Raw genomic sequence first — 23,727 nt, 5'->3', positions numbered from 1 at the left:
AGTTCCCGGGAATTTTCCAGGAGAAATGCTACACAGGGGAAGGGAAGGGGATTTCCTGTCATGATTTGAAAAACAGTCAAAAATTAAATAAAAAACAAAGTTTCTTCAACTGAAAGTAAGGGGCAACATGAAAGCTTAAAATGAACAGAAGTTATTGTGTATATGAGGGGAGCTGCCCCTTCCTCAACCTCTCTTTACGCTATAGTTCAACTTTTTGTCCTGATTCGTTAGGAAAGACTACTCAAACACTACTCAAACAAACAAACAAACAAACAAACACACTACTCAAACAAACAAAATCAACAAGCATGTTGATTTTGAATGAGGAGTATTTTTAAAGAGCTTAAGACTTTAGCGTAAAGAGCAATGCTTGAAGTTGCAGCCCCCTTCAGATTATACAGAATAATTTCTGTTCGTTTTAAGTCTTAGTGTTGCTCTTTACTTTCAGAAAAGCCCATAGGACGGTTTGGCTTTTGGAGAGTTAAGGGGGGCGATAGTCCTAGTATTATTTGTGCAAATTTCTGTTCGACTGAAGATTGCTTTGTTTGTTCATTTTATTTTTGTTTGTTTTAGAATTCATCTTTTTATCAGTACCAATATCTATTATCTTTACCTTTGATGTGACTTTTAATTTAGTATCTTCATTTTGAGTTTCGTTTATTCAAATTGTGGTTGTTTAAGATTTTTGTGATTTTTTTCAAATCACAAAATATACAAAATCTAGTGGCTTGGGGTAGAAACCAGGTTTGTCTCCAGGACCTTTTTTACGGCGGGGGGGTTACAAAAGTATTTTTTTCGGGGAGGGGGGGGGTGGTTCACAAAAAAAACCTTAAACAATGTATCAATAATTTGTTTGTATTAATTTTGTTACGTTTTCACGAGTCTCACAAACATTTTGGGTGGGCGGGGGTTCAAACACCCTACCCCCCCCCCCCTGGATACGGGCTTGGTAGAAACAGCTCTATTTTTTTTTTTTTTTTTTTTTTAATGACCAGACTCTATTCGCTTCTGGAAATTTCTTATAACCAATCTAAGTTTTTGCCTGCACGTTTTATTACAAATCTGAAAATTATCCGAGATAATAAAACAGTTTTCTGCGTTATGGGCTGATGGACAACCATAAACCAAATCCTATTGAATACTCTGCTACGAGTTAAAAACCTCGGGGAAAACGAGTTTAGTCCCGGTTTTCTGGGGAAAAGCTATTACTTTCAAAGAGGAGAATTTTAGGACGGACTAATATCCAAAGCTTTCGTATCACCCATTGGGCTTTAGATATATTGATAGAATAGAATACGATTTGTTGGCTAAAATAGCACAAAAGCTACCATAAGCACGTCAGAACAATTACAATGATAAAACAGATGTTAGGGTATAAACATAAAACAAAAAGTTAAATCAATTATTAAAATGGAAAACAAAATAGGGGACAAAATAGTTTTTGTACCGTTTTGTGTTTTGTTCAGTAGGGACGTCACCAGGGGGTGGGGGCTAGTGACCGTTTCCTAGTGAATTTTCAAATTTCTGGGAACTTCTTATAAAAACTATCAACTAATTTATTTTTAGTATGATTCCCCCCCCCCCCCAAAAAAAAATACAGCATACGTGCCTGTCGTTAGGTATTGTATTTTTTACCAGCACACGTTAAAAGGATTATTTATTTTTATTTTATTATATATTTTATTTTATATATTATTGTTTTACTATTTTAGATTATATTTAACTAATTTTCACATTAACTCTAAAGGGTTGGGATAACAGTGAAGCAAAACACATTAAGAAAGAAAAACGAGCAAAAATGGGGTTTTTATAGGCCAAATGAAGATACTGAAAAAACGAAGCGAATATTTCGAGAGTTTCGAGAGGACAAAACGCCTCTCTTCTTCAGCGCGAAACGAAGTATCAATAAAGCCAAAAATTAAAAGAATTAAAACCAAATACCTAACAACCATAAAAGCGAGTTATTCGCAAATATCCGCGATTTGCACAAAATCCAAAAAATATGATCTGCCATCGACGGATACTAGCGAACAACTGAACAAAAGAAAGAAATCAATTCATTCACTCGAAAAACAAAACGAACCAGCAATTAAATAAGTTGGAAAACTATGTCATTTGACTTCGGATTTTAATTAAGGCATTTCTTGCAGACACCCTTTGAGACCTAAGGGGTTGTTCACGTGTTTGATTAGATGACTGAGAAAGTGGTTCAAGGTTTATTTCAGGGATCACTAAAGTATCGGCTTCTCTTTTGAGAAAACCGAAATATGGTTTAAGAAATTATCTTCAAAACACATTCAAGATAAAAGAAGCGTGAATAGATCTTGGCAGAGAATGGCTTGTTCATCGCGTTAGACCAATGCTAATAAAATGCTTTTACGAATACTGGATGTGCCAGGATTTAACCAAAAACAGTTTGCGTGGGTTTTCAACTGCTATTATGTATGTCTCATCTTTGATCATTATTGTGTCCTAGAGTTGTACATGGCTTTACTGGCGGTTTGCCATAAAGTCGATATTTGGTTTTTAGTCGCAGACAAAAGAAACCTTGTTTTCTGACATTGAATGCGCAATATGGTGTCCATAATCAATATTATTTTTTTGGAGTGAGATTTTTATGACGCAAATCTAATAAAGTTGAAGTCAAATTTTAAATGCAAAATATAACTAATGGACCTCCTTAAGTAATTGATCGAATATTATGAATTTTCGTACATGAACTGTTTTGGGTTGATAAGATTTTTTGTAAGAGTAGAAAGAAGGAGGCTCTTTCGCAAGAGCCGTCAAAAAGCCTCACTTCCCTCTCGGCACTCGCGAATGAGTTGCTAAGGCCTCACTTCCCTCTCAGCACTCGCGAATGAGTTGCTAAAGCCTCACTTCCCTCTCAGCACTCGCGAATGAGTTGCTAAAGCTTCACTTCCCTCTCAGCACTCGCGAATGAGTTGCTAAAGCCTCACTTCCCTCTCAGCGCTCGCGACTGAGTCGTTAAAGCCTCACTTCCCTCTCAGCACTCGCGAATGAGTTGCTAAAGCCTCACTTCCCTCTCAGCACTCGCGAATGAGTTGCTAAAGCCTCACTTCCCTCTCAGCCCTCGCAAATGAGTTGCTAAAGCCTCACTTCCCTCTCAGCACTCGCGAATGAATTGCTAAAGCCTCACTTCCCTCTCAACAATCGCGAATGAGTTGCTATCGACTTAGAATGCAAATTAAATCGTGCGTATCTTAAAAATATACACTAAAAAGAAATAAGTGAATGAAGCGTACGGGTGCCGAAGGCTCAGTCTGCCAGCATTACGCGAGCACAAAGAGCGGAAGTAGAAGACGTCAGGTTGCATTTTGCAAGGGCGAAGGTCGTAGCTTCCAAGCCTAGCTCGCGAGGAAGTTAACAATAATTAGGCCTGATCTAGCAGAGGGAGGCCACAAAAGGCCTTTTTGCCTTCTATAGCGAACGAATCACTGCATTGGAAAGGCTGGTAGGACAGCTGAATTTTGCAGTCGGATTTTAATGAAATTTATTGATACCATGTAACTACAAATTTGATTTAATTTATTATAAACCAGTAGAGTTTCAACCATTTTTCAACATTGGATATGCGAAAACATTTTTTTTTCTTCAACAAACAAAAATTGGTGAAAATAATCGTCTTAATGACGTATTTTTTTTAATATGCAATAAGCGTAAATTTTGAGACAGTTATTCTACTATGTCATACCGAGGAAAGAATCCCTCCCCTCTAGGAAAATCTTCATTCATTTATTATTCTAAACAACTAATTTAATATTTTATTGATTATATAATTAACCCTTTTCTCCTCAGATTGTCCTGAAATAACCCACTCAAAAAAATTCCCGTCTATGAACTGTTTTTTTTTGTGTTTTGACCCCTTGAAAAAATTTACTGTGGAAATGTTTTTATTTATATCTTCATATTGCACTTTGTAAACAAAGCATAAGCTTGTAGACGCCTAACCAATCACTTTAGTATTTATGGAATGTTGTTAGCCATATTTATTACGATTAACCTGTCTTAAAATCAAGGTCTGCATCAGCCAGGCGCTTGAAATTTAACGTAATTATAGTCGAATAACGAGCGAGAGAGTTTTAGGTTTTAAATTAAGGCATTTTTTTTGTTAGATGTTCATTTCTATATGTCATTTTGGAATGGTATAAATTTAAATTAAGTTAAATAGATTATAACTTGACAAAACTAAACTTGTAAATTCTATTCGCAATGAGCTGACATGAAATGCTGCAGATTAGGCTGGGACGAAATTATGAAAATTTAAAATGTTTGTCATTTAAATGGTCTGAAATTGAGTCTAAAGATCTAGATGATCTAAATTTTTTTTGAAGTAGAAGCTTTAAATAAGGCGGGGTCGAGAAAATGTTTTTGCCAGTGTGTTGACGTCAGGCAGCTTAACGTTGCGACAACTTTGTTGTGACTGTAGTAATTGACGCCAAATAAGAGGTTACAACTCAACCTTGATTTTGCCGTGAATGCTATAGTATAATTAAGTATGTACTAGAAACACAATGAGCTATAAGATACGGTAACATTCTTTCTTAATTTAGGTTCAGGAACCACAGAAAAACACACCTGTACTCGTATGACTCACTAAATGGTCTTTTATTTATTGGCTTATAATTTCACGCAGGCAATCTGTGACGTGAAACTTAGCTTTTCGTTTCTTTATTGGCTTAAAGTTTCACACAACAACCAATCGGGCTCCCCTATACCCTCGCTGATATAGGATTATTTTACTAGTACTATCGAATCACTTGATATGATGAATTTTTCTGGACTTGTAGGTGCTGTAGATTAAGTTTTAAGAGAAGAATAGTGTGGTTTTAGGAAGGGGAGACGTTGTGTCGACTAAATTTTCACTCTTAGATTAATAATTGAGAAGTGTCTGAGTCGTCAGGTCCCTTTAGTCCTTAGCTCTATAGATTAAGAGTAAGCTCTTGATTCGGCCGATAGAAGAGCTTTAGCGAAGGTAGATGCATTAAAGTGTTACTACGGTCAGCAAAATTTCACTCACAGATATTTGCCCTATCGTTCATGTACTTGTATATTTTACGTACGGGCACGTACTTTTCCTACGGTATACTAATGTAGGGAATTTGAGTAAGGTGAGACGTTCCTCGTAATATTTGTCTTGGAATGCAGAGATAAGCTTAGTTGCTCTTCTTTGGACACTCTCAAGTACTTTCACATCCATCTTATAGTACGGAGAGGCTAGGGCCATGCCAAATTCCAGGTGAGGACCGACCAAGCCTTTGTACAGTTTCGTAATCACTCCCGACTTCCTGGTGGTAAATGTTCGCTTTATGAGGCCCAAGGGCTTGGTTTGCTTTTGCAACTTGAGCTCGTGCGTGGCAGTGAAAGTCCAGCTCATTGTCAACAATAACCCCCAGGTCCTTCTCCTCACTGACTGCCTCCAGCTGGGCGTCTCCTATGTGATATGCAAGTTTTTGATTATTGCGTCCAAGATGTAGAAATTTTGATTAATTTTGTTCTAATAAACACACCAAAGGCTATGGGAGACCATTATGCTGATGATTTGACCCACCTAGATGAAAATGTATGCAAAAAAATGATCTTTTGGAGGGTTTGAGAGCTCAGGGCGCAAGACAAAGGTTGGAAATTGATGTTAAGAAGACTAAGTTGCTTAAACTGAGAATAAGTGAAGGTAAAGAGGTGATGCTGGGTAACGAGAAGATCAATCAGGTGGATAGCTTCACTTATCTAGGTAGTATTATTAGTAAAGATGGTAGATATAGTGAAGATGTTAAAATTAGAATAGCCAAGGCCCAGGGTGTTTCTCACCTTTGGAAAAAGTTTGGAAGAATAGGAAGATAAGTTTGCGAATAAGGATTTGAAAATTGGAAACTACCATGATGACAATGGTCAAGTATCGTTCTGAAACGTTGGCGCTCCGAAAGACGGAGGAGGATTTATTAGATGTTTTCCAAAGTAATTTCCTTCAGATTGTTTTGGGTACCCGTCAGACTGAGCGTTTTTTGAACAGTAAGCAAATGTGGTTTTATCTCGCGTTCTAGTGCTACAGTGAGAGAAAGGTTGAGACGATTAGGCCACGTTTTGCAGATGAAAGATGACAGATTACCAAAGATCGACCATTTCGGCCAACCATAAAGGGCCAAACGAAAAGCAGATCATCCTCGAATTGAGCTGGAGAATGTCGTAAGGAGAAATTTAAGGGACATTGGAGCTTCTTTGGAGGGTGGTAAGGTGGAGGCTTTAAACAGATTGAGGTGGAGGAGAAGCGTGCGTAGCTGTGTTGCCCTCAGGTGGCTTGGGGCTGCAGTGAGTTTTTAGTAGCAGTAGTATCTTCTAGGCATTTTTTTTCTAATTATGGCTTCTTAATAAATTACCGCTGATTAATGGCATTATTTGAGAAGTTTTCAATGCTTTCCGGTATACTTTGAAAATATATATGTTTATATGTGCAGAAAATATAAACCTTTGAAATTTACAGCGTGAGCACTTTAGTATATCATCCTTGAATTTTAGCAGACTGTAAGTCAAAATGTTTAAAGTCAAAAGCATGTTTTTTGGATGGCTCATTACTTTAACTTTAACTGGCGAATAGTTGTTAACTGGCGAATCCCCTTTTCTTTGTCGTAATTACCAGTTACACAACTTTTAAAATTAATTGTATTGTACTAGACTAAAGACAATAGTGCTACTAATAGTATTAAGTGTTAAGGACTTTCGTCACCAAATATGTCATTTTGCGAGTCTCAGCATCGGCCGTCAGTTTCAAAGATAAAGGGCCCATTGGCAAACTTTCCCAGCACTACAGGGAGCTTTCGAAGCAATTTTGATGTAAATTAAATAGGGGATCTTATATATGTCAACAGTTCAAAAAGGTAAAAAGATGTTAGTTTAAAATAAAGGAAACCTATAATCTCTTGCTAATTGTTAAGCAAAACGTTGTCTACTCAATGCACGCACAGCATAAATAATGAGCATTTTGTGTCTGCAAAGATGTCAGCCAAGGCAGTTAGTACAACTGGAAACTTCCAAATCTGTCAAGTTATTCAAAGCGACATCTTTTGAGCCGATTTTTGATGTTTTCTAAACAGGCATACAGAATATTTTCAGGGGCTTCCCTTTCCTGAACTTAAAAAGAGAATTTTCCTCTTTCAAATCGAAAAAAACAACAAAATTTGTCTTTATAATGATGTAAGTTTCATTACATCTGAATATCTCTATCTTTGGTACAAAACCGGAGGACTTAATAGTTTTTCTAAGATTTTCAGGAAAGTAGGTATCCGATTTTAGTTTCTGTCGTTTATTCGGTACTCTAATCAAAACTTTATGCCACGACCGCCCGATCATCATTGGTACAAGACAATCAATTGATTTTATGCGACTATTACCTGAAGTGTCTGGACCACAACGTAACTTGAAGCGTTAATACGGTTTCCAATCCTTGCAAGAGAATATGCTGCTTTTATGCCTGAAGTCAAGCGAGTATTTGTCATTAGATAGAATGCCTACAGTCGATCTAGGTTCATGCTTTACCCATTAGGGAGAAACCAGGTAAAGAGCAAACCTTTGCCCGTAATAACCGAAAATTTTAAAAATGAGTTTATAGAAAACTGTCAGGTGTGGCAGAATGAGTCGCCCATAATTCCTCACAAAAGTGTGTGCGCTGTGGGCTTTTTTTGTTGTAGGCCTGTCGTTTGATAGGGTACAAAACAATCTATTAGTGTTACTGTTTTTGTGCATAATCAGTCGCTTTAAAAGGTTGACTCTCTAGACTAGCGGCATATCTTCGTTATTGCTGGTGCTAGGAATATTGCTATAAAAGTAGGAGAAAATGGGGGAAAAAAAGAAACAATCTTAATAAACCTCTGGTGTTTTTTCTTCCAGGCTTTGGGATGACGGAGTAATTGACCCAGTTGATACAAGAAAAGTCCTAGGACTCAGCTTAAGTGCTGCCTTGAATGCCCCTATTCCAGATACGAAGTTTGGAGTATTTAGAATGTAAACAATCGTTTAATAGTCGCTTAATAAAAAAATTCAAAAGATTTCAGTACTTATATGAGTTAATTGTTTATTAATCCTGTTGGCTAAATAAAGTCAAAATACGTCAGTCTATGCCTTTTTTCTGTCAGGGAATAAGCCACTGTATATGCCAACTTATTGGAGACGCTAATCAATGAGCCAATTTATCAAACCATTCGTGGTAACGAACTGCTAGCAAGGAGTGATGGGGCTCAATAGTGACAGATTTTTGGAAAAGGGGGTAAACACCCCCTACAAGTCAAGGAATCTCAAAGTCAAGGAATCCCAATCGCACCATCAGATTCAGCGCATCTAGGAACGCTATTGTAGAAGTTTCAATCTCACATTTGCAAAAAATGTCGAATTATGTATTTTCTGCCACAATAGAGACACCGGATCCGTGTTTACTGAGGTGTTTTTTTCCCTAGGGGTGACTTAATAGAAACAAGGGTCAGAGAAGATCGGGACAGTTCACAAAAGAACATACATTAAAAGCTCCCTTTTAGTGATCAAAAAGATTGAAGGTCAACTATCCCTCCGCCCGTCAAGATTTTACACACCGTTTTATTAAAAATTTGTTTAATGATAACTTTTTTTAATACTAAAAGAAAAGCACGTTCTAGAGTAAGGGGGAGATCACTGGACCCCCCCCCTACAGCCCCTGGGTACCGTGCGTTTAATCAATAAAATGTAACATTTGTTAAGAAAAGAAGTTAAAAGTTGTAATTTTTCCGCAACTTTGTTTTTGGGGAGGGGGGGGTTCTGCGGGTCGATGGGGAGCGGGGAGACTTGTTGGGGCGGACAGTGTCGGGGGGATTAAAGGTACTTGGGAAATTTTAAAAGGGGTTACTGATCCAGAATAATTAAATAAAGTATTTTTGTTTATCTTTCTGTATCTGTCCCGACTCAACTCTCCTCGTGATTAAATAAAGAAACTAGTTTTGTGAAATGAAATTAATTATCAAAAATATAAAAGAAAACGAACAGAAATTATTATGTACATTATGGGGCTCGTCCCCTGGTCAATACCCTGCTCGTTATGTTACATTTCGAATTTTGTCCGAATTACAACTCACTCCCTCACCCCGGCCTGTTACTGATAATAAATAACTTGTTTTAAATCAATAAAAAAAAATGTAGCTTAAAAGAGAGAGTTATTGACGAGAGGGCGAACCCCATTATATACTTACTATTTTATTTGCTTTTTAATTTTTATTGTGGCCCCTTACTTTCAGTTGAAAAAACTTGTTTTTTTTTATTTAATTTCTGATAATTTTTTAAATCATTATGGGAAATCCTTAGCCCCCTTCCTAGAAATATCCCCTTGATCAGGAAAACATCCTCCCGAGAAAGATCCTCCCACGTAACTCCAACGCCCCCCCCCCCCACCAGAAAAAATCCCTCCTGAAAACGTCTGTATACTTCCCAATAACCAATACTATATGTAAATAATGGGCGAAGTTCATAACTTGCAGCCCTTCTCCCGGGAACTGTGGGGGACTAAGTCATCCTCAAAGACATATTAATCAGATTTTCGACTATGCTGAACAAAATAGCTATCTCAAAATTTTGATTGGGTGACTGGAAAAAAATGAGCGTGGGAGGGGGCCAAGTTGCCCTCGAATTTTTCGGTCGCTTAAAAAGGGTACTAGAACTTCTAATTTCCATTAGACTGAGCCCTCTCACGATATTCTAGGACTAATAGATCGATACGATCTCCCCTGTAAAAAAAATCGCATCCGTGATCTTTCTTCGGGCAAAAAATACAAAATTCCACATTTTTGCAGATAGGAGCTCGAAACATCTACAGTAGGGTTTTTCTGTTATGCTGAATCTGATGGTTTGATTTTCATTAAGATTTTATCCCTTTTAGGGGGTGTTTCCCCCTTTTTAAAAAATAAAGCAAATTTTTTCAGGCTCGTAAATTTTTGACGCGTTAGACTTCTGGGTTGATTCTTTTGATGTATCTACTGGTATCAAAATTTAGTTTTTACAGTATCGGTTACTATTGAGCCGGGTCGCTCCTTACTTGCAGTTCGTTACCACGAACTGTTTGATACTAAGGAGAATTGTCCGAGGAGAAATTTTTACCTGGTTGAAGTTGTCTAGAGTATCTTTCCGTAGGGAGAGGTTTTTCACGAGAGAAATTCACCATGAGAGGGCTTTCCACGGGACTAATACACCAGAGGCATTTTTCTGCAGGAGTAACTTTTTACTAGGGGGCGGGGGTATTTTCAGAAATTCTTTTCAAATAAAAGTGTGCTAAGAAAAAAAATTCAGCCGAAATTGTCCAAAGAAACTTTCCGGGGGGAATTTTCAGCTAGAATGCGATTATCTGGGGGAAATTTTATTGGGGGGGGGGGAAATTAACAAGTGAACCTACGGAGTAAACCAAGACAGGCGTTTAAGATTAGGATTTGTGCGATGATTTTGTAGGTGTCACTAGAAATCGAAGGAAAAACGAAGATTTCTAGAAAACACGATGTAGTTGAAAAAAATGAAGGTTATTTTTTTAAATCAGCCAGAAAAACACACGAAACTTAGCTATCGCTCCCCTTATATTTTTGTTTCATAGTTTGCCTGTTTACTATTCATTACAAGGGAGATCACAACACAAAAAAAAGTTGAGAAACATGGTCTGTATATTATCACACGAGCAGAATTTTTTTTTGAAGATTACTTAAATTAAACATCTGGTTAATTTGAATATTTTGCATCAAGCCCCTCCCTTCCAGGCAAAACTATCTGGTATGGATTACTCAGCATTTTATTGATTGTACCTGGGACAGACGTGTAGTAATAAAGCACAAAAATAAGCACATAAAGTGAAACGCAAATGTATATAAAAGCGATAAAACTGGAATTAAAAGCAAAACAATTTTGATGGGGTCCAACTCCTTTTGTTATACAATTTCCCATCTGTATGAATCACTGCGTTAAAACTGGTAACTGTTTCAATAAAAATTACGAAATCACAATATCAACAAAGGAACTTAAAAACACAAAACTGCTGTCACTAAAATACTAAATACGAAAGAACTAGAAAGAATGGCAGCATTGGATTTCGGCTCAATCGGCGAAATAAGTTTGGCGTCTCCTCCGATATTTGGCAAAGAGCGGTTGACTGATTCTATTGGCGGTTCATGGGTTTCGGCTGATCGAACTACCTGATTTCGAATTGGCAAGCGTGCCACTTGACCAAGTGAATCTAAAAAAAAGAAGGCTGAGCTGGTTTTATTTTAGTTCAGCGCACCCATAGGGGTCAAATCCTATAACTTCTTCTTTTTCTCAACTCTTCATTAGTAGCAAAAAATTCTTAAGACCGAACGAAAATTTACACTTAAAACAGTGAAAATAAATAAACATCGTATATAAAGGTTCAAATAGACGTGAATTTATGGCCTGATTTCTTTGTCCGAAGTGGAAAAGGTATTGAAGATGTATACTAATGGAATATCATTGATCCCTCCAAAAAATGGCTTCAGAAGACAAAATCGTATTCCAAATGCTGTTAATGGGAAATCGTCACCCACATTTAATATGTCTTTAATGGAAATCGCTTGGTATAAGGAAAGACCAAATCAATATGTAACAACTCATCTAATTTTTAAGATAATAATTTATTCATAATAAAACAAATATACATACAATAATACATCATTCTAAACCCCACAAATGGTCATTGGCCTGTAAAGGAAGGCGAAGACACACAAGTCACTTACTCAATAGTAAGAAAAATAAATAGAAAACAAATATAAACAGAATACAAGAAAAAAACACATTAGACAAAACAAATTGATTAAACACATTAAATAGACTCCAATTATTCCTGCGCAAGTATGAGAAAAGAAACTTCGAAGAAGCCAGAACCAAAAATTTAAGAATTTTTTGAACAAGCTAAAAGAGTTGTACCTCAGAGCTGACTCGGTGCCATATTCCACGCAATATGACACGCTACAGGAATGAAATCTAAGCTTACGGAAGGATTCAAAGGAATTTGAGTATAACTTTTTCCCGTTCCGAAGATGATTATTATTGGGATCAGAGTTAAAAGACGGTGGAGCTCTTAGGGGCTGAGAGAGGTCATCAAAAACCTGAGAAAAAGTAAAAGATTCTTTTAGAAGAAAATATAATGATTCGACGTCAGGTAGAGCAGTGGCAGATCCAGAGGGGGGCACTCCCCCCTAGCGTAGTCTAAAGTAGTGTAATTGACTTAATTAACCCAAGTTTGGGTTAATTAAACTTCCTCCTAACGCAAGTTTATCCCCCCCCCCTAAAAAAAATTTCGGATCAACGTATTTTGCGCCCCCCCCCCTAAAAAAATCCTGGATCCGCCCCTGAGGTAGAGGGATAACTCCTGAAGGACTAGTTTCCTGATTGAGGTTTCTAGCCTTAATCTAAACCTTAGAAAGGGGTAATAAAAGAGAAGGAAAAGTTGACATCCATAAAATTGAACAGGAAGAAACATAAGATTGGATTAAACAGTGAAAAAGGACTTTCAAAATTGATCAGAAAAAAGTAGGTAAATGCTTCTTAAAAAAGGACTCCTGCATATTTTATTTTGATCAAGTCAATGTTGATCATATTATTATGATCAAGTCAACGTTGAATTAATCAATAAACGTTTAAAAGACATGTTTTCATCAATAGGAACACCCAAAAATCGAACATACCAATCTTTATACTAATAGTCCTATTTGACAAGGGAATTCCAGATAACTGAGGGTAAACCTGAGAAACGTGCGAGAAAAAAAAAACTTGTCTTAAAAAAAATTAGGATAAGATAATTAGCATCCAACCATAAAATTACTCCCAAACAAATTTAATAGATTTGACCGGAGCTCTGATTCATTTCTCCCATGAGTGCCAAGTGTGCTGTCATCAGCGAACGAAAAAAGGACATTTGAAGAAAGTTAACTATATTTGGTATTAAAAATCAATTAATATATTTACCACTTTTAAGCTTATACATAGAAAACAACAAACGTCCCACTATTTTATCGGGCTCGCCACAGTTCACTTAGATATACCCATTTTCGGTACCACACAGTTTCTGAGGATTTTTTTTTCTTTTGCCGACGCAGCATTGGCTTCAGCCTGCTTCACGAGATTTCTGGAATCAAGTTCTTGTGAGAGGAAGGGATATTGCTAGAAAATACGGAGGCTGATAGTACAGAGGGACAGTTTTGGTGCGTATAGTCTTGGATACCATCTGAACATGTAACTACGGACAGACGCACTGTGTCCCCAAAAAATTGAACAACCAAATAATGGAAAATCCCAGAAGCGCATCCAGGATTTTTGTTCGGGGGGGGGGGGGCTTACTAATTTTTTTTTTAGGGGGGGGGGGTCACATAAAAAACCTCAAAAAACGTATACAAAATTTGTTTATGTCCATTTTTGTTACGTTTTTACGAGTCAAACAACATTTCGGGGGGGGGGGGGGGTTCAAACCGGGTAACTTCCCCCCCCCCCCTGGATACGGCCTTGGAAAATCCGTAGACGTTTCAAATCTTGGTTCACTGGTGCCTCAAACTGCGAGGGAAAAGGCCTAGAGAATCACTTAAAATACAAGTCATCAAAATAGAAATATTTTTTTTTGTCCTCTCTCCTGGATCTATCTTAGCAATTCTTAGACCAGAAGACACTGATTTTTCTAAGATTTTTCGTTTGGCTGTTCCAAAAAAAATAAGGTTTTAGTGTACTATCACTTTTTTGTCGCTGTTGCCACATAAAGCCATGAAAATAAATAGAACAAACGAATTTGCTAAAGTTGACAACGCTTTTCATTCAATCACTAACATTCAGTTGATTCCCAAATACAGCTACGACTTCATAGGAAAGCTACCCCTTCTGAAGTTGTTTGGTTTTTGCGCCAGGTTTTTACCCACGTTTCCTTTTTTTGAACTTTGACGCCTGTTATAAGCGAAAACTCCATAACTCCATATGGATATATTTTCCATTAAAAACGAAATCCAAATGTTTCCTTATTTTTCGACACATAGATGGTGGTATAAGTTTTTCACATAACCAATTTAGAATTTCAGATTTAATATTTACAGTCCTTGGTAAGCAAAAATTGCCAAACAATTTGAAATCCAGTTCCAGAAAAGGCTTAAACTGTGTGATAAAAACTCACTTAAGTTGAAAATAACAGCCAAAAAAGTTTGAAAATATGTTATGAAACTTCCTCAAACCAAGGGTGGAAATCACTTAGGGAATCACAAAGCAGCAATTACCACTCAGTGGAGTCTAAAAGCTAGCACTGCAGGTAACTCAAACCGTGGGGGAAATTACCGATGGAATCACGTAAGTGAAATTTTGCCTACCAATAGTTTTAAATTCAGCTGTAGAGGTGGCTCAAACTGCGGGAAAAATCCCCTAGTTTGAAATTGCAAACCAACATGGTTTTAAATCTAGCTGTAGAGGTGAATTTTACTGCGGGAAAAATCATCTAGTTTGAAATTACAAACCAATCTGGTTTGAAATATAGCTGCAGGGATGTCTTAGAGGTTGGGAAAATACAAAGTGGTTCTTTAAAATGTTAAGCTAAGAAAGCTCGACAACCGAGGATTAAGCAGAAGTTAAATTTTTCCATTAATCTGAATGAAAAGAATGTCAAGCTTTTTCCGTTTAAGCCATTTAGAGAAGGATCCTGAGCAGTCACAAAAAACATTTTCAATTAATGCTTGTACCAAGGTTTGACAGAAAAATATGTGTTCCATTTGAATTTTCTAAGCAAGTTTCAAGTTATATTATATCTGGGTTCTAATTGGATCACTTAACAGCCAGATTAGTATATATTTTGTGATTAGTGATTCTTATATGTTATCCTTTTAGTTATCTTAAGTTCCAATTATAATTGGAACTTATGAAGGATTATGGGGAGGAGGAATCAAAAGGATCTTAGGAACATCTTAATTGTTTGGGGGTGGGTTTAAAGTTTACTGTTGAATTGGGAGAGAATGGGAAACTTCCTTTTCTTGATGTTCTTCTTTTGAAAAATCAAAATAGGCTGGATTTTAAAATTTACAGAAAACCGACAAATTAATAGATTTTTGTCTTATAGTTCCGGTCACGCTCGCCAAATAAAAATTGGTTTGATCATTTCCTTAACTGACCGGATCTTTAGTATTTGCTCTCCAAAATTTTTTGAGGAGGAATTGTCTTTTCTAAGGAAAATACTAATAAGCAACATGTATCCAGAGTGGTTAATTAACCAGACTTTTTCAAAAAGAAGAAAAAGGTTTCTAGAGATTTCTAAGGAAGTCTTAGAGACAACTCGGGAGAAGGAGGTTTTTTTGTTCCTTACCATATGTACCCGGGCTAAGTGAAAAACAAAAGAATTTTACAAAGCAATGGTCTAAGGGAAGCTTTAAAGAGTAATAATACTTTGGGTAGTTTTCTAAATTCTGGGAAAGATCTAACTTCATTGGGGCAACAAAGTGGGGTTTATCAGATCCCATGTACTTGCGGAACCTCATATGTGGGACGTACTAACCAGAGTTTGGAAATGAGATTATTACAACATAGAGATTCTATTTCTTTGGCTTTAAAGCAAAATTCTAAGTCTGAAGATTTTACTTCAGCCCTTTCAGAACATAATTATTTTCAATTTTCTAGACCTTTTTATTTTGTTCGAGAATGTCGCTTTGATTTCTAGGGATCGGGGTTTAAAACAAAATTTTCGTGAAACTCTTGAAATAAAGAAAATCTTATTCAAGAATATTGCTTTGAATCGGCATACAGGTGAATATGGGCTAAACTCTATCTATGATAATTTATTAAAGTCTGACAGAGTAAAGTTCAATTCACCCAATGTAGTTGACCTTTGTCCAAATGTTATATCATTAAACGCTAATGAACCGAATCCAAGAAGGTCAAAGAGGCTAGCTTCCGCCTTTGCTTCGAAAACAATTATAATTTTGGGGTTTTATGTTTGTTTATGCAATAGGGGCTCTGTTCTCGGAAATTAGGTAATAATATAATATTACCTAATTTATTTTTCCGATAAATTTATATAAATATCCAATATATAAATATCCAATCCGATCCAATTTGTCCATATATATAACATGTAGGATTTATCATTAAGAACTTTTTGAATCAACACTATCTTTTAAAATAACTTAACCAGATACCCAGGTGTGGTGTATTGGATCCGGTTGCTCCTGTCGCTTGAAGGTGGAGAGGGTCGATCCCGCACGGCGCCAGGGGAATTCTGATACATAAGATTCGTTTCAATTTTTTATAAATTTCAATCTTGTATTAATATAATTAATACCTCAAAGAGTCATATTTTGCCCTTTGTTTAAAAGGATCCTTGCTAAATATAAACAAATAAAAAATAATTGTGGTTTAGCACGCTATTTTGATTTTAGAGTTTTTTTCCTTAAATTTTCCTTCATTGTAAATTTGCTCAAAGTTATACAAGTTGCCCTTTGTTTATGTTGTTTACATAAGGTCCTTTATTGGGAAAAGGGGGCATGTTTGATCAAGGGTATTTTTCGAAAAAGTAAAGGTATTGAGGTGAAATTTTGGGGAATGCTGGTCGTTACGTTGAGTTAAATCAAAAGAAGATATCGGCATCCAAGTTATCGAAAAAGACGCAACTGCAATCTTAGAAACTTTCAGGGCCACTACTACTACTGCTACTAATTAAATTGAATATTCAAGTCAAAGTTAAAACGAACAAAATTAGCACAAATATTGGCTTGACTTATGCGTTTCTCCCCCTCACCTAACCGTAAAAGTCTAAAGCTTGTTGCGTCATTTATGTTATACTGGAAACGAAAAATATTAAAAATATTTTCTTTTATATTTACAACATTAAAAAACGATACATACAGTGATTATTTTGAATTGCTGAGTTTCAAGGGATTAATTAATGTAACTATATAGCCTATTAAATGTACAGTTTATTTACATAAGTTGTTTCCAGTCGTCTTGATTTTCTATTTATTATTTATATTTATTATTAATTTATATTACTTGATTTTAATTATAGTCAAGGTACATATAGTTTTCAATAAACGCATATGACACAACAGGCTATAGACTTTTACGGCAAGAGAAGGGGAAAAAAGGCAGTAGCCAAACTCATGTTTGTATTATTTTTTGTTCGTTTTAAGTTTGATTTGAGCATTTAATTTAATTTTTACTCGTTTTAATAATTATTTATTCATCTATATTATTACCTAATATTATTTTTTATCGGAATTTTATATAATTTATATAAATTATATAATATTATATAATATATAATATATTTTATATAAATTAACCTAATCGGAATTCTTATATTTTATCGTTTTAGTTATCTTAAGTTCCAATTATAATTTTGGGGTTGTATGTTTGTTTATGCAATAGGGGTTCTGTTGAGATTACAGGTCCTCTTATCTCGGAAATATTTTGAATGTAAAATACCAGGAAATATTTTATCCCTGAAACAAAGATATGGCCGAAGAACCTTCTTTAAACCCACGAGAAACATGCCAAAAAATTCATTTTGACTTTTCAGAACTGCCAGAATTTTGAGTTTAAAATCTTGAGCTAAAAGTTTTTGAATTTAGATTTACCTTTGTGGAGCTTCTCGCCATCAACATAATCAACCATGAGGACTGTTGTTATTTTCACTTCGAAGATCTTATTGGAGTGTCGCAGGGTACTGTTCGATGCTATACTTCGTTTTTTTCTTCCATAGCCAATCTGTCCATTGCTGCATTCAACCTGAAAGATTAGATACACTTAGAAACTTCATTTCTAAAATCTTAGTCTGAGGAGATGCGATTTTTTCAAACTTGAGCAGATTTGAATTTTAAGAGGTTAAAATCATGTTTCCCTTCTAAAAGTAGGGGTAATAGTTGCATCTCGGATGCAACACAATCCGTACACCTGTGCGACCACTTTAGACTACCGTTAACTGTTTTTTTTTTTTTTTTTTTCTACCAGCATAGATTAAAATTATGCGACTACACTTCCGACAACTGTACAATGTACCAAGATTTGTTCCAAAGTGAGATCTAAATTATTCGTCAAATATTGTTAAACTAGACAGTGGTTAAATTGCTGAGAGCTGAACGGGCCTGAATAAGAGCCTATCATCTCTCGAGCGTTGAATTGCCATATATAACCTAAATTTAGCTTACTCAGCATATCAGGGAACATCCAGCATACATACCAGCACATACCAACATACCATGAGGGTGTTGTAGTCAACAAAAACAGAAGAGAAAAATAAGACGCGCACAAAAGAACATAAAATGAAAGAGAACCATTACCTGGAAACTGGTGTCCAGATAATTCCTGCCCCAAAAATCCCCGTGTAAATTCCCCCATGAAATCCCCCCCTGCTAGCAACACCCCAGGAAAAATTCCACCCACATGTAAAATTAATCAGTCAAAGGAAAAGTAAGACAAATAAAAATATTGAAGAAAAGAAGGGATTCAGGAATATTCTATCCAAAACAGAGGTAGAATATACAATGTAGAATATCAAATAGGATTTAATTTTATTTATCTTTATTCTTTAGTTGTGTTTTGGGGGGTTGAACTCTTACAGCATGATGCGATAAAGGTCAAAGAACATAATTTGTGTGCTTGTATGAAATAAGGAGTTCAGACCATTTTAAATTTAGTTGGTTCTTATTTAGATTTCGGCTACATGTTTTCTAAATTAAATCAAAAAAATTGCACCTTAAAGGTACTTCAGAAGTATAGTCCTTCTAATGAATTCTACGACGCCCCCGTACCAAACAGGTTTTTCTGGTAGGTAAACAGGTCATTACACCTTTGCCAAGAGATTAAACCAGTATTGTCTATAACTTAATTTACGTTGGTTAAACTTCCGATGGTTAAGAAAGCGTAACAGGTAATTAAAGTATGAGAAATGGGATGCTATAATTAGAATGATTTTAAGGTGAAACATTGTGACGTAAAAATAACTCAGTTATTTGCTTGCGTGTATAGGAATTCCCGTGTTATTTGCTTGCTTGTATTTTGTGTTAAAATAAGTAGTTTTTATATCTTTTAAAAGAGCTTTAAGGGGTTTGAGAGACTCAGTTGCCTAATTACGTGTGATTTTTCTTTAATTGATAGTCATTAAAAACTAAATTTTGGTTTAAAATAAGTAGTTTTATATCTTTTAAAAGAGCTGTAAGAGGTTTTGATCCAATATGTTGTACGAGTCCTTTGGGTTTTCGATTACATGATGGAAGTTAAATTCGTAATTTTTGTGTTAAACAAGGATGGGGTGTACATAATAATTTTGCTGTAAGTTGTTTTATTTTCAATTTATCCTAATTAAGATTGTTTTTCCTTTACGAGAGTGTAATGTATATATACATGTTTGTGTGAATTCAGTATTGGGAGTATATTTTAATAGAGCTTTAACGGGATTGAGAGCCTCAGTCGCATACGTCAATGTGGTTTTATCTTACTGGATGATCATTAAAAACGAAATTTTTATGTTAAATAAGTAGTTTTTGTATCTTTTAAAAGAGCTTTACGGGGATTGAGAGACTCAGTTTCTGGAATCCGTGTGATTTTTATTTACTTGGTGTTCATTAGTATTATATAGTAATAGAGATTTACTTTGATTTAGACACTCAGTTTACTTATGCATTGTGGTTTCTCTTTCCTTTGTTGAAATTAAAAACGTCTTTAGTATTATTACTATTTTGTTTTTGTATCTATTAAAAGAGCATTACGGGGTTGGATTGACTCAGTTTCAGGATACCGATAGATGTTTGCTTTTAAGGTACACGTTAAAAACAAAATTTTTATATTTATTACGTAGTTTTTGTGCATTGAAAAAGTTATTTTAGGGGTTTGAGAGACTCAGTTTCCTAATTCCGTGTGATTTTTCTTTACTTGGTTGTCATTAAAAACGATATTTTTGTGTATTAAATAATTAGTTTTTGTATCTTTTAAAAGAGCTTTAAAGGGTTTGAGAGACTCAGTTGCCGAATTCCATGTGGTTTTTCTTTACTTGGTGGTCATTAAAAACGAAATTTTTGTGTTAAATAAGTATTTTTTGTATATTTTAAAATAGCTTTAAATGGATTGAGAGAATAAGTTTACTAATTACGTGTTGTTTTGCTGCACTTGGTGGTCATTAAAAACGAAATTTTTGTGTTAAATAAGTAGTTTTTGTATCTTTTAAAAGAGCTTTACGGGGATTGAGAGACTCAGTTGCCGGATTCCGTGTGGTTTTTCTTTACTTGATGGTCATTAAAAACTAAATTTTGGTATTAAATAAGTAGTTTTTTGTATGTGTTAAATAAGTAGTTTTTGTATCTTTTAAAAGAGCTTTACAGGGTTTGAGAGACTCAGTTGCCTAATTCCGTGTGGTTTTACTTTTCTTGGTTGTCATTAAAATAATTATTTGTGTTATATTATCTGTTTGATTTTCTTTTTTTAGAGCTGTACGTGGTTCGAGATACTAGGGTGCCGTATTCCGTGTTGTTTTATTTTACTTGGTTGGCATTAAAACGAAATTTTTAGGTTAAATAAGTAGTTTTTTGTATCTTTTTAAAGAGCTTTAAGGGTATTGAGAGACTCAGTTTACGGATTCCTTGCGGCTTTCCTTTAATTGGTGGTCATTAAAAACGAAATATTTGTGTTAAATAAGTAGTTTTTTTATCTTTTAAAAGAGCTTAAAGGGGATTGAGAGACTCAGTTGCCGGATTCCGTGTGGTTTTTATTTACTTCATGGTCATTAAAAACGAAATTTTTGTGTTAAATAAGTAGTTTATGTATCTTTTAAAATATATTTAAGGGGATTGAGAGACTCAGTTGCCTGATTACGTGTGGTTTTTATTTACTTGGTGGTCATTAAAAACGACATTTTTTATGTTAAATAAGTAGTTTTTGCATCTTTTAAAAGAGCTTTACGGGGATTCAGAGACTCAGTTTTACCTTGTCAAAGTTAAATTCTCTTGATCTTTCAATGTTCATTTGAATTTCTATCACTGTAATGCAATAGATAGTCTATTTCATGATTGTTTGGTTGTGGTTTAAAAAGTAACAGTGAAAATTTATTTATTTTTATTATATCAATTTTTTGTTCTTTCTCTTTTTTTATATATTTGGAATATTTAATTATTGTTTGGTTGTGTTGTAAGTTGTCACAATTAAATTTTATTTATTTTTAAAAGTTCATTTTTAATTTCTTTAGTTGAAATGAAAGAGTTGGAATATTTCAGTAGTGTTTGGTTGTTTTTTACCTTGTCACAATTACATTTTCTTGATTTTTAAAATTTCATTTTGTATTTTCTTTCGTTGAAATGCAAGAGTTGGTATATTTCAGTAGTGTTAGGTTGTGGTTTACCTTGTCACAGTTACATTTTCTCGATTTTTAAAAGTACATTTTGAATTTCTTTCGTTAAAATGCAAGAGTTGGAATATTTCATTAGTGTTTTGTTTTTGTTTAACTTTTAACATTTACATTTTATTTATTTTTTCAAAGTTCATTTTGAATTTCTTTCGCTGAAATGCAAGAGTTGGAATAGTTCAGTAGTGTTTGGTTGTGATTTACCTTGTCACAGTTACATTTTCTTGATTTTTCAAAGTTCATTTTGAATTTCTTTCGTTGAAATGATAGTGCTTTTATTGGACTGTATTTAGTTTTTGGTTTTGACCTCTTCACTCTTAATTGGTATGTAATTGTTATATTTCATTTTGTATGTGCTTTGTTTAATTGCAAGAGTTGGAATATTTCACTTGCGTATGAGTGGGGTCTAACCTGTCACAATTACATTTTCTTGATTTTTCAAAGTTCATTTTGAATTTCTTTCGTTGAAATGCAAGAGTTGGAATATTTCAGTAGTGTTTGGTTGTGGTTTACCTTGTCACAGTTACATTTTCTTGATTTTTCAAAGTTCATTTTGAATTTCTTTCGTTGAAATGCAAGAGTTGGAATATTTCAGTAGTGTTTGGTTATGGTTTACCATGTCACAGTTACATTTTCTTGATTTTTCAAAGTTCATTTTGAATTTCTTTAGTTGAAATTCAAGATTTGGAATATTTAAGTAGTGTTTGGTTGTGGTTTACCTTGTCACAGTTACATTTTATTGATTTTTAAAAGTTCATTTTGAATTTATTTAGTTGAAATGCAAGAGTTGGAATATTTCAGTAATGTTTGGTTGTGGTTTAACTTGTCACAATTACATTTTCTTTTTTTTTCAAATTTCATTTTGAATTTTATTTCGTTTAAATGCAAGAATTGGAATATTTCAGTAGTGTTTGGTTGTGTTATAACTTGTCAAAGTTACATTTTCTCGATTTTTCAAAGTTCATTTTGAATTTCTTTCGTTGAAATGGAAGAGTTGGAATATTTCAGTAGTGTTTGGTTGTGGTTTACCTTGTCACATTTACATTTTCATGATTTTTTCAAAGTTCTTTTTGTATTTCTTTCTCTGAAATGGACGAGTGGGAATATTTCAGTATTTTGTTTTTGCTGATGACATTTACAGATTGTCTTTTCCTATAATTTTCCAAGTTGAGTTTGTAGGTCTAATATTGTTAATCTGTTTTTTAACTATTTCTCTATCGTTTGGTTGTGGTTCTAATAGTCTATATTTCATATTAGCGATTTTTAAAATTCACTTTGAACTTCTTTTTCTGAAATGCTAGAGTTGGAATATTTCAGTAGTGTTTGGTTGTGGTTTACCTTGTCACAGTTACATTTTCTGGATTTTTCAAAGTTCATTTTGAATTTCAGTAGTGTTTGGATGTGGTTTACCTTTACTGAGTGAATTGCTAGGGATTGTTCATTGTTCTTGTCTTTTGTCTTTAGTTTATTAGCATTTGTTTTTTTATTTGATTTGTTGCTGGTTGTTTTGGTCATTTGATCATTTGAAGTTTAGATTTATGTCAATGTTCTGATCTAATTTATTTATTCATAATGATATTGTTTGTATACTTCAGTAGTGTTTGGTTGTGTTTTACCTTGTCACAGTTACATTATCTTGATTTTTCAAAGTTAATTTTGAATTTCTTTCACAGAAATGTAAGAGAAGTTACAGTTCAGTTCCTTCTTGGCGTTTTTGACATTGTCGACGTTACAATTTTTTGATTTTTCAGAGCATATTTTGAATTTATTTTGCTGAAAATCGAAATACGTACAACTGCAGTGTCCAATTTTAAAGATATTTATATTTCAAAGTTAATTTTGTATATATTTAATTGATATGCAAGAGTTTGACTGTTTCAGTAATGTTTGGTTGTGGTTTACCTTGTCACAGTTACATTTTCATGTTTTTTCAAAGTTCGTCCTGAATTTATTTCAATGAGATGCAGGAGTTGTACAATTTCATTTGTGTTTGGTTGTGGTTTAACATGACACAGATTCATTTTCATGTTTTTTCAAAGTTCATTTTGAATTGCTTTCGTTGAAATGCAATATTTGGTCTGATTTAGCAGTGTCTGGTTATGGTTTACCTTGTCAAAGTTACATGTTCTTAATTGTTTCATGCACATTTCGATTTTCTTTCGTTGAAATGTAAGCTGGAATATTTCAGTAGTGTATGGCTGTGGATTACCTTGTAACTGTTACATTTTCTTGATTTTTGAAAGTTCATTTTGAATTTCTTTCATTGAAATGCAAGAGTTGGAATATTTCAGTAGTGTTTGGTTGTGGATTACCTTGTCACAGTTACATGTTCTTGATTTTTCAAAGTTCATTTTGAATTT

The 23,727-nt window shown here is 34.5% G+C and overlaps 2 protein-coding genes and 1 long non-coding RNA gene across 3 annotated transcripts in view; 1 reads left to right on the top strand and 2 right to left on the bottom strand.

Moving 5' to 3' along the window:
- Mccc2 (methylcrotonyl-CoA carboxylase subunit 2) overlaps positions 1 to 8,123 on the top strand; it is a 149,554-nt gene extending 141,431 nt beyond the window's left edge. The window contains exon 10 of the mRNA XM_089099414.1: positions 7,900 to 8,123. Within this exon, the coding sequence (XP_088955540.1) occupies positions 7,900 to 8,017 (118 nt within the window). The 3' untranslated portion in view covers positions 8,018 to 8,123. The remainder of the gene's footprint in view (positions 1 to 7,899) is intronic.
- Positions 1 to 23,727, bottom strand: part of LOC148945010 (uncharacterized) — a 540,330-nt gene that overhangs the window by 167,119 nt on the left and 349,484 nt on the right. The window lies entirely within an intron of this gene.
- The window catches only part of qsm (Zona pelucida superfamily protein qsm), a 75,362-nt gene continuing 62,420 nt past the window's right edge, over positions 10,786 to 23,727 (bottom strand). The window contains exons 7-8 of the mRNA XM_089099265.1: positions 17,613 to 17,763; positions 10,786 to 11,242 (exon numbers count right to left, since the gene is read on the bottom strand). Coding sequence (XP_088955391.1) covers positions 11,028 to 11,242; positions 17,613 to 17,763 — 366 coding nt within the window. The 3' untranslated portion in view covers positions 10,786 to 11,027. The remainder of the gene's footprint in view (positions 11,243 to 17,612; positions 17,764 to 23,727) is intronic.

The sequence above is a fragment of the Artemia sp. Qi Xiang Cuo genome, chromosome 13 (genome assembly GCF_049724085.1).
Source record: "Artemia sp. Qi Xiang Cuo chromosome 13, ASM4972408v1, whole genome shotgun sequence".
Lineage (NCBI taxonomy): Eukaryota > Metazoa > Arthropoda > Branchiopoda > Anostraca > Artemiidae > Artemia > Artemia sp. Qi Xiang Cuo.
This window is presented reverse-complemented; position numbering and strand designations above follow the sequence as displayed.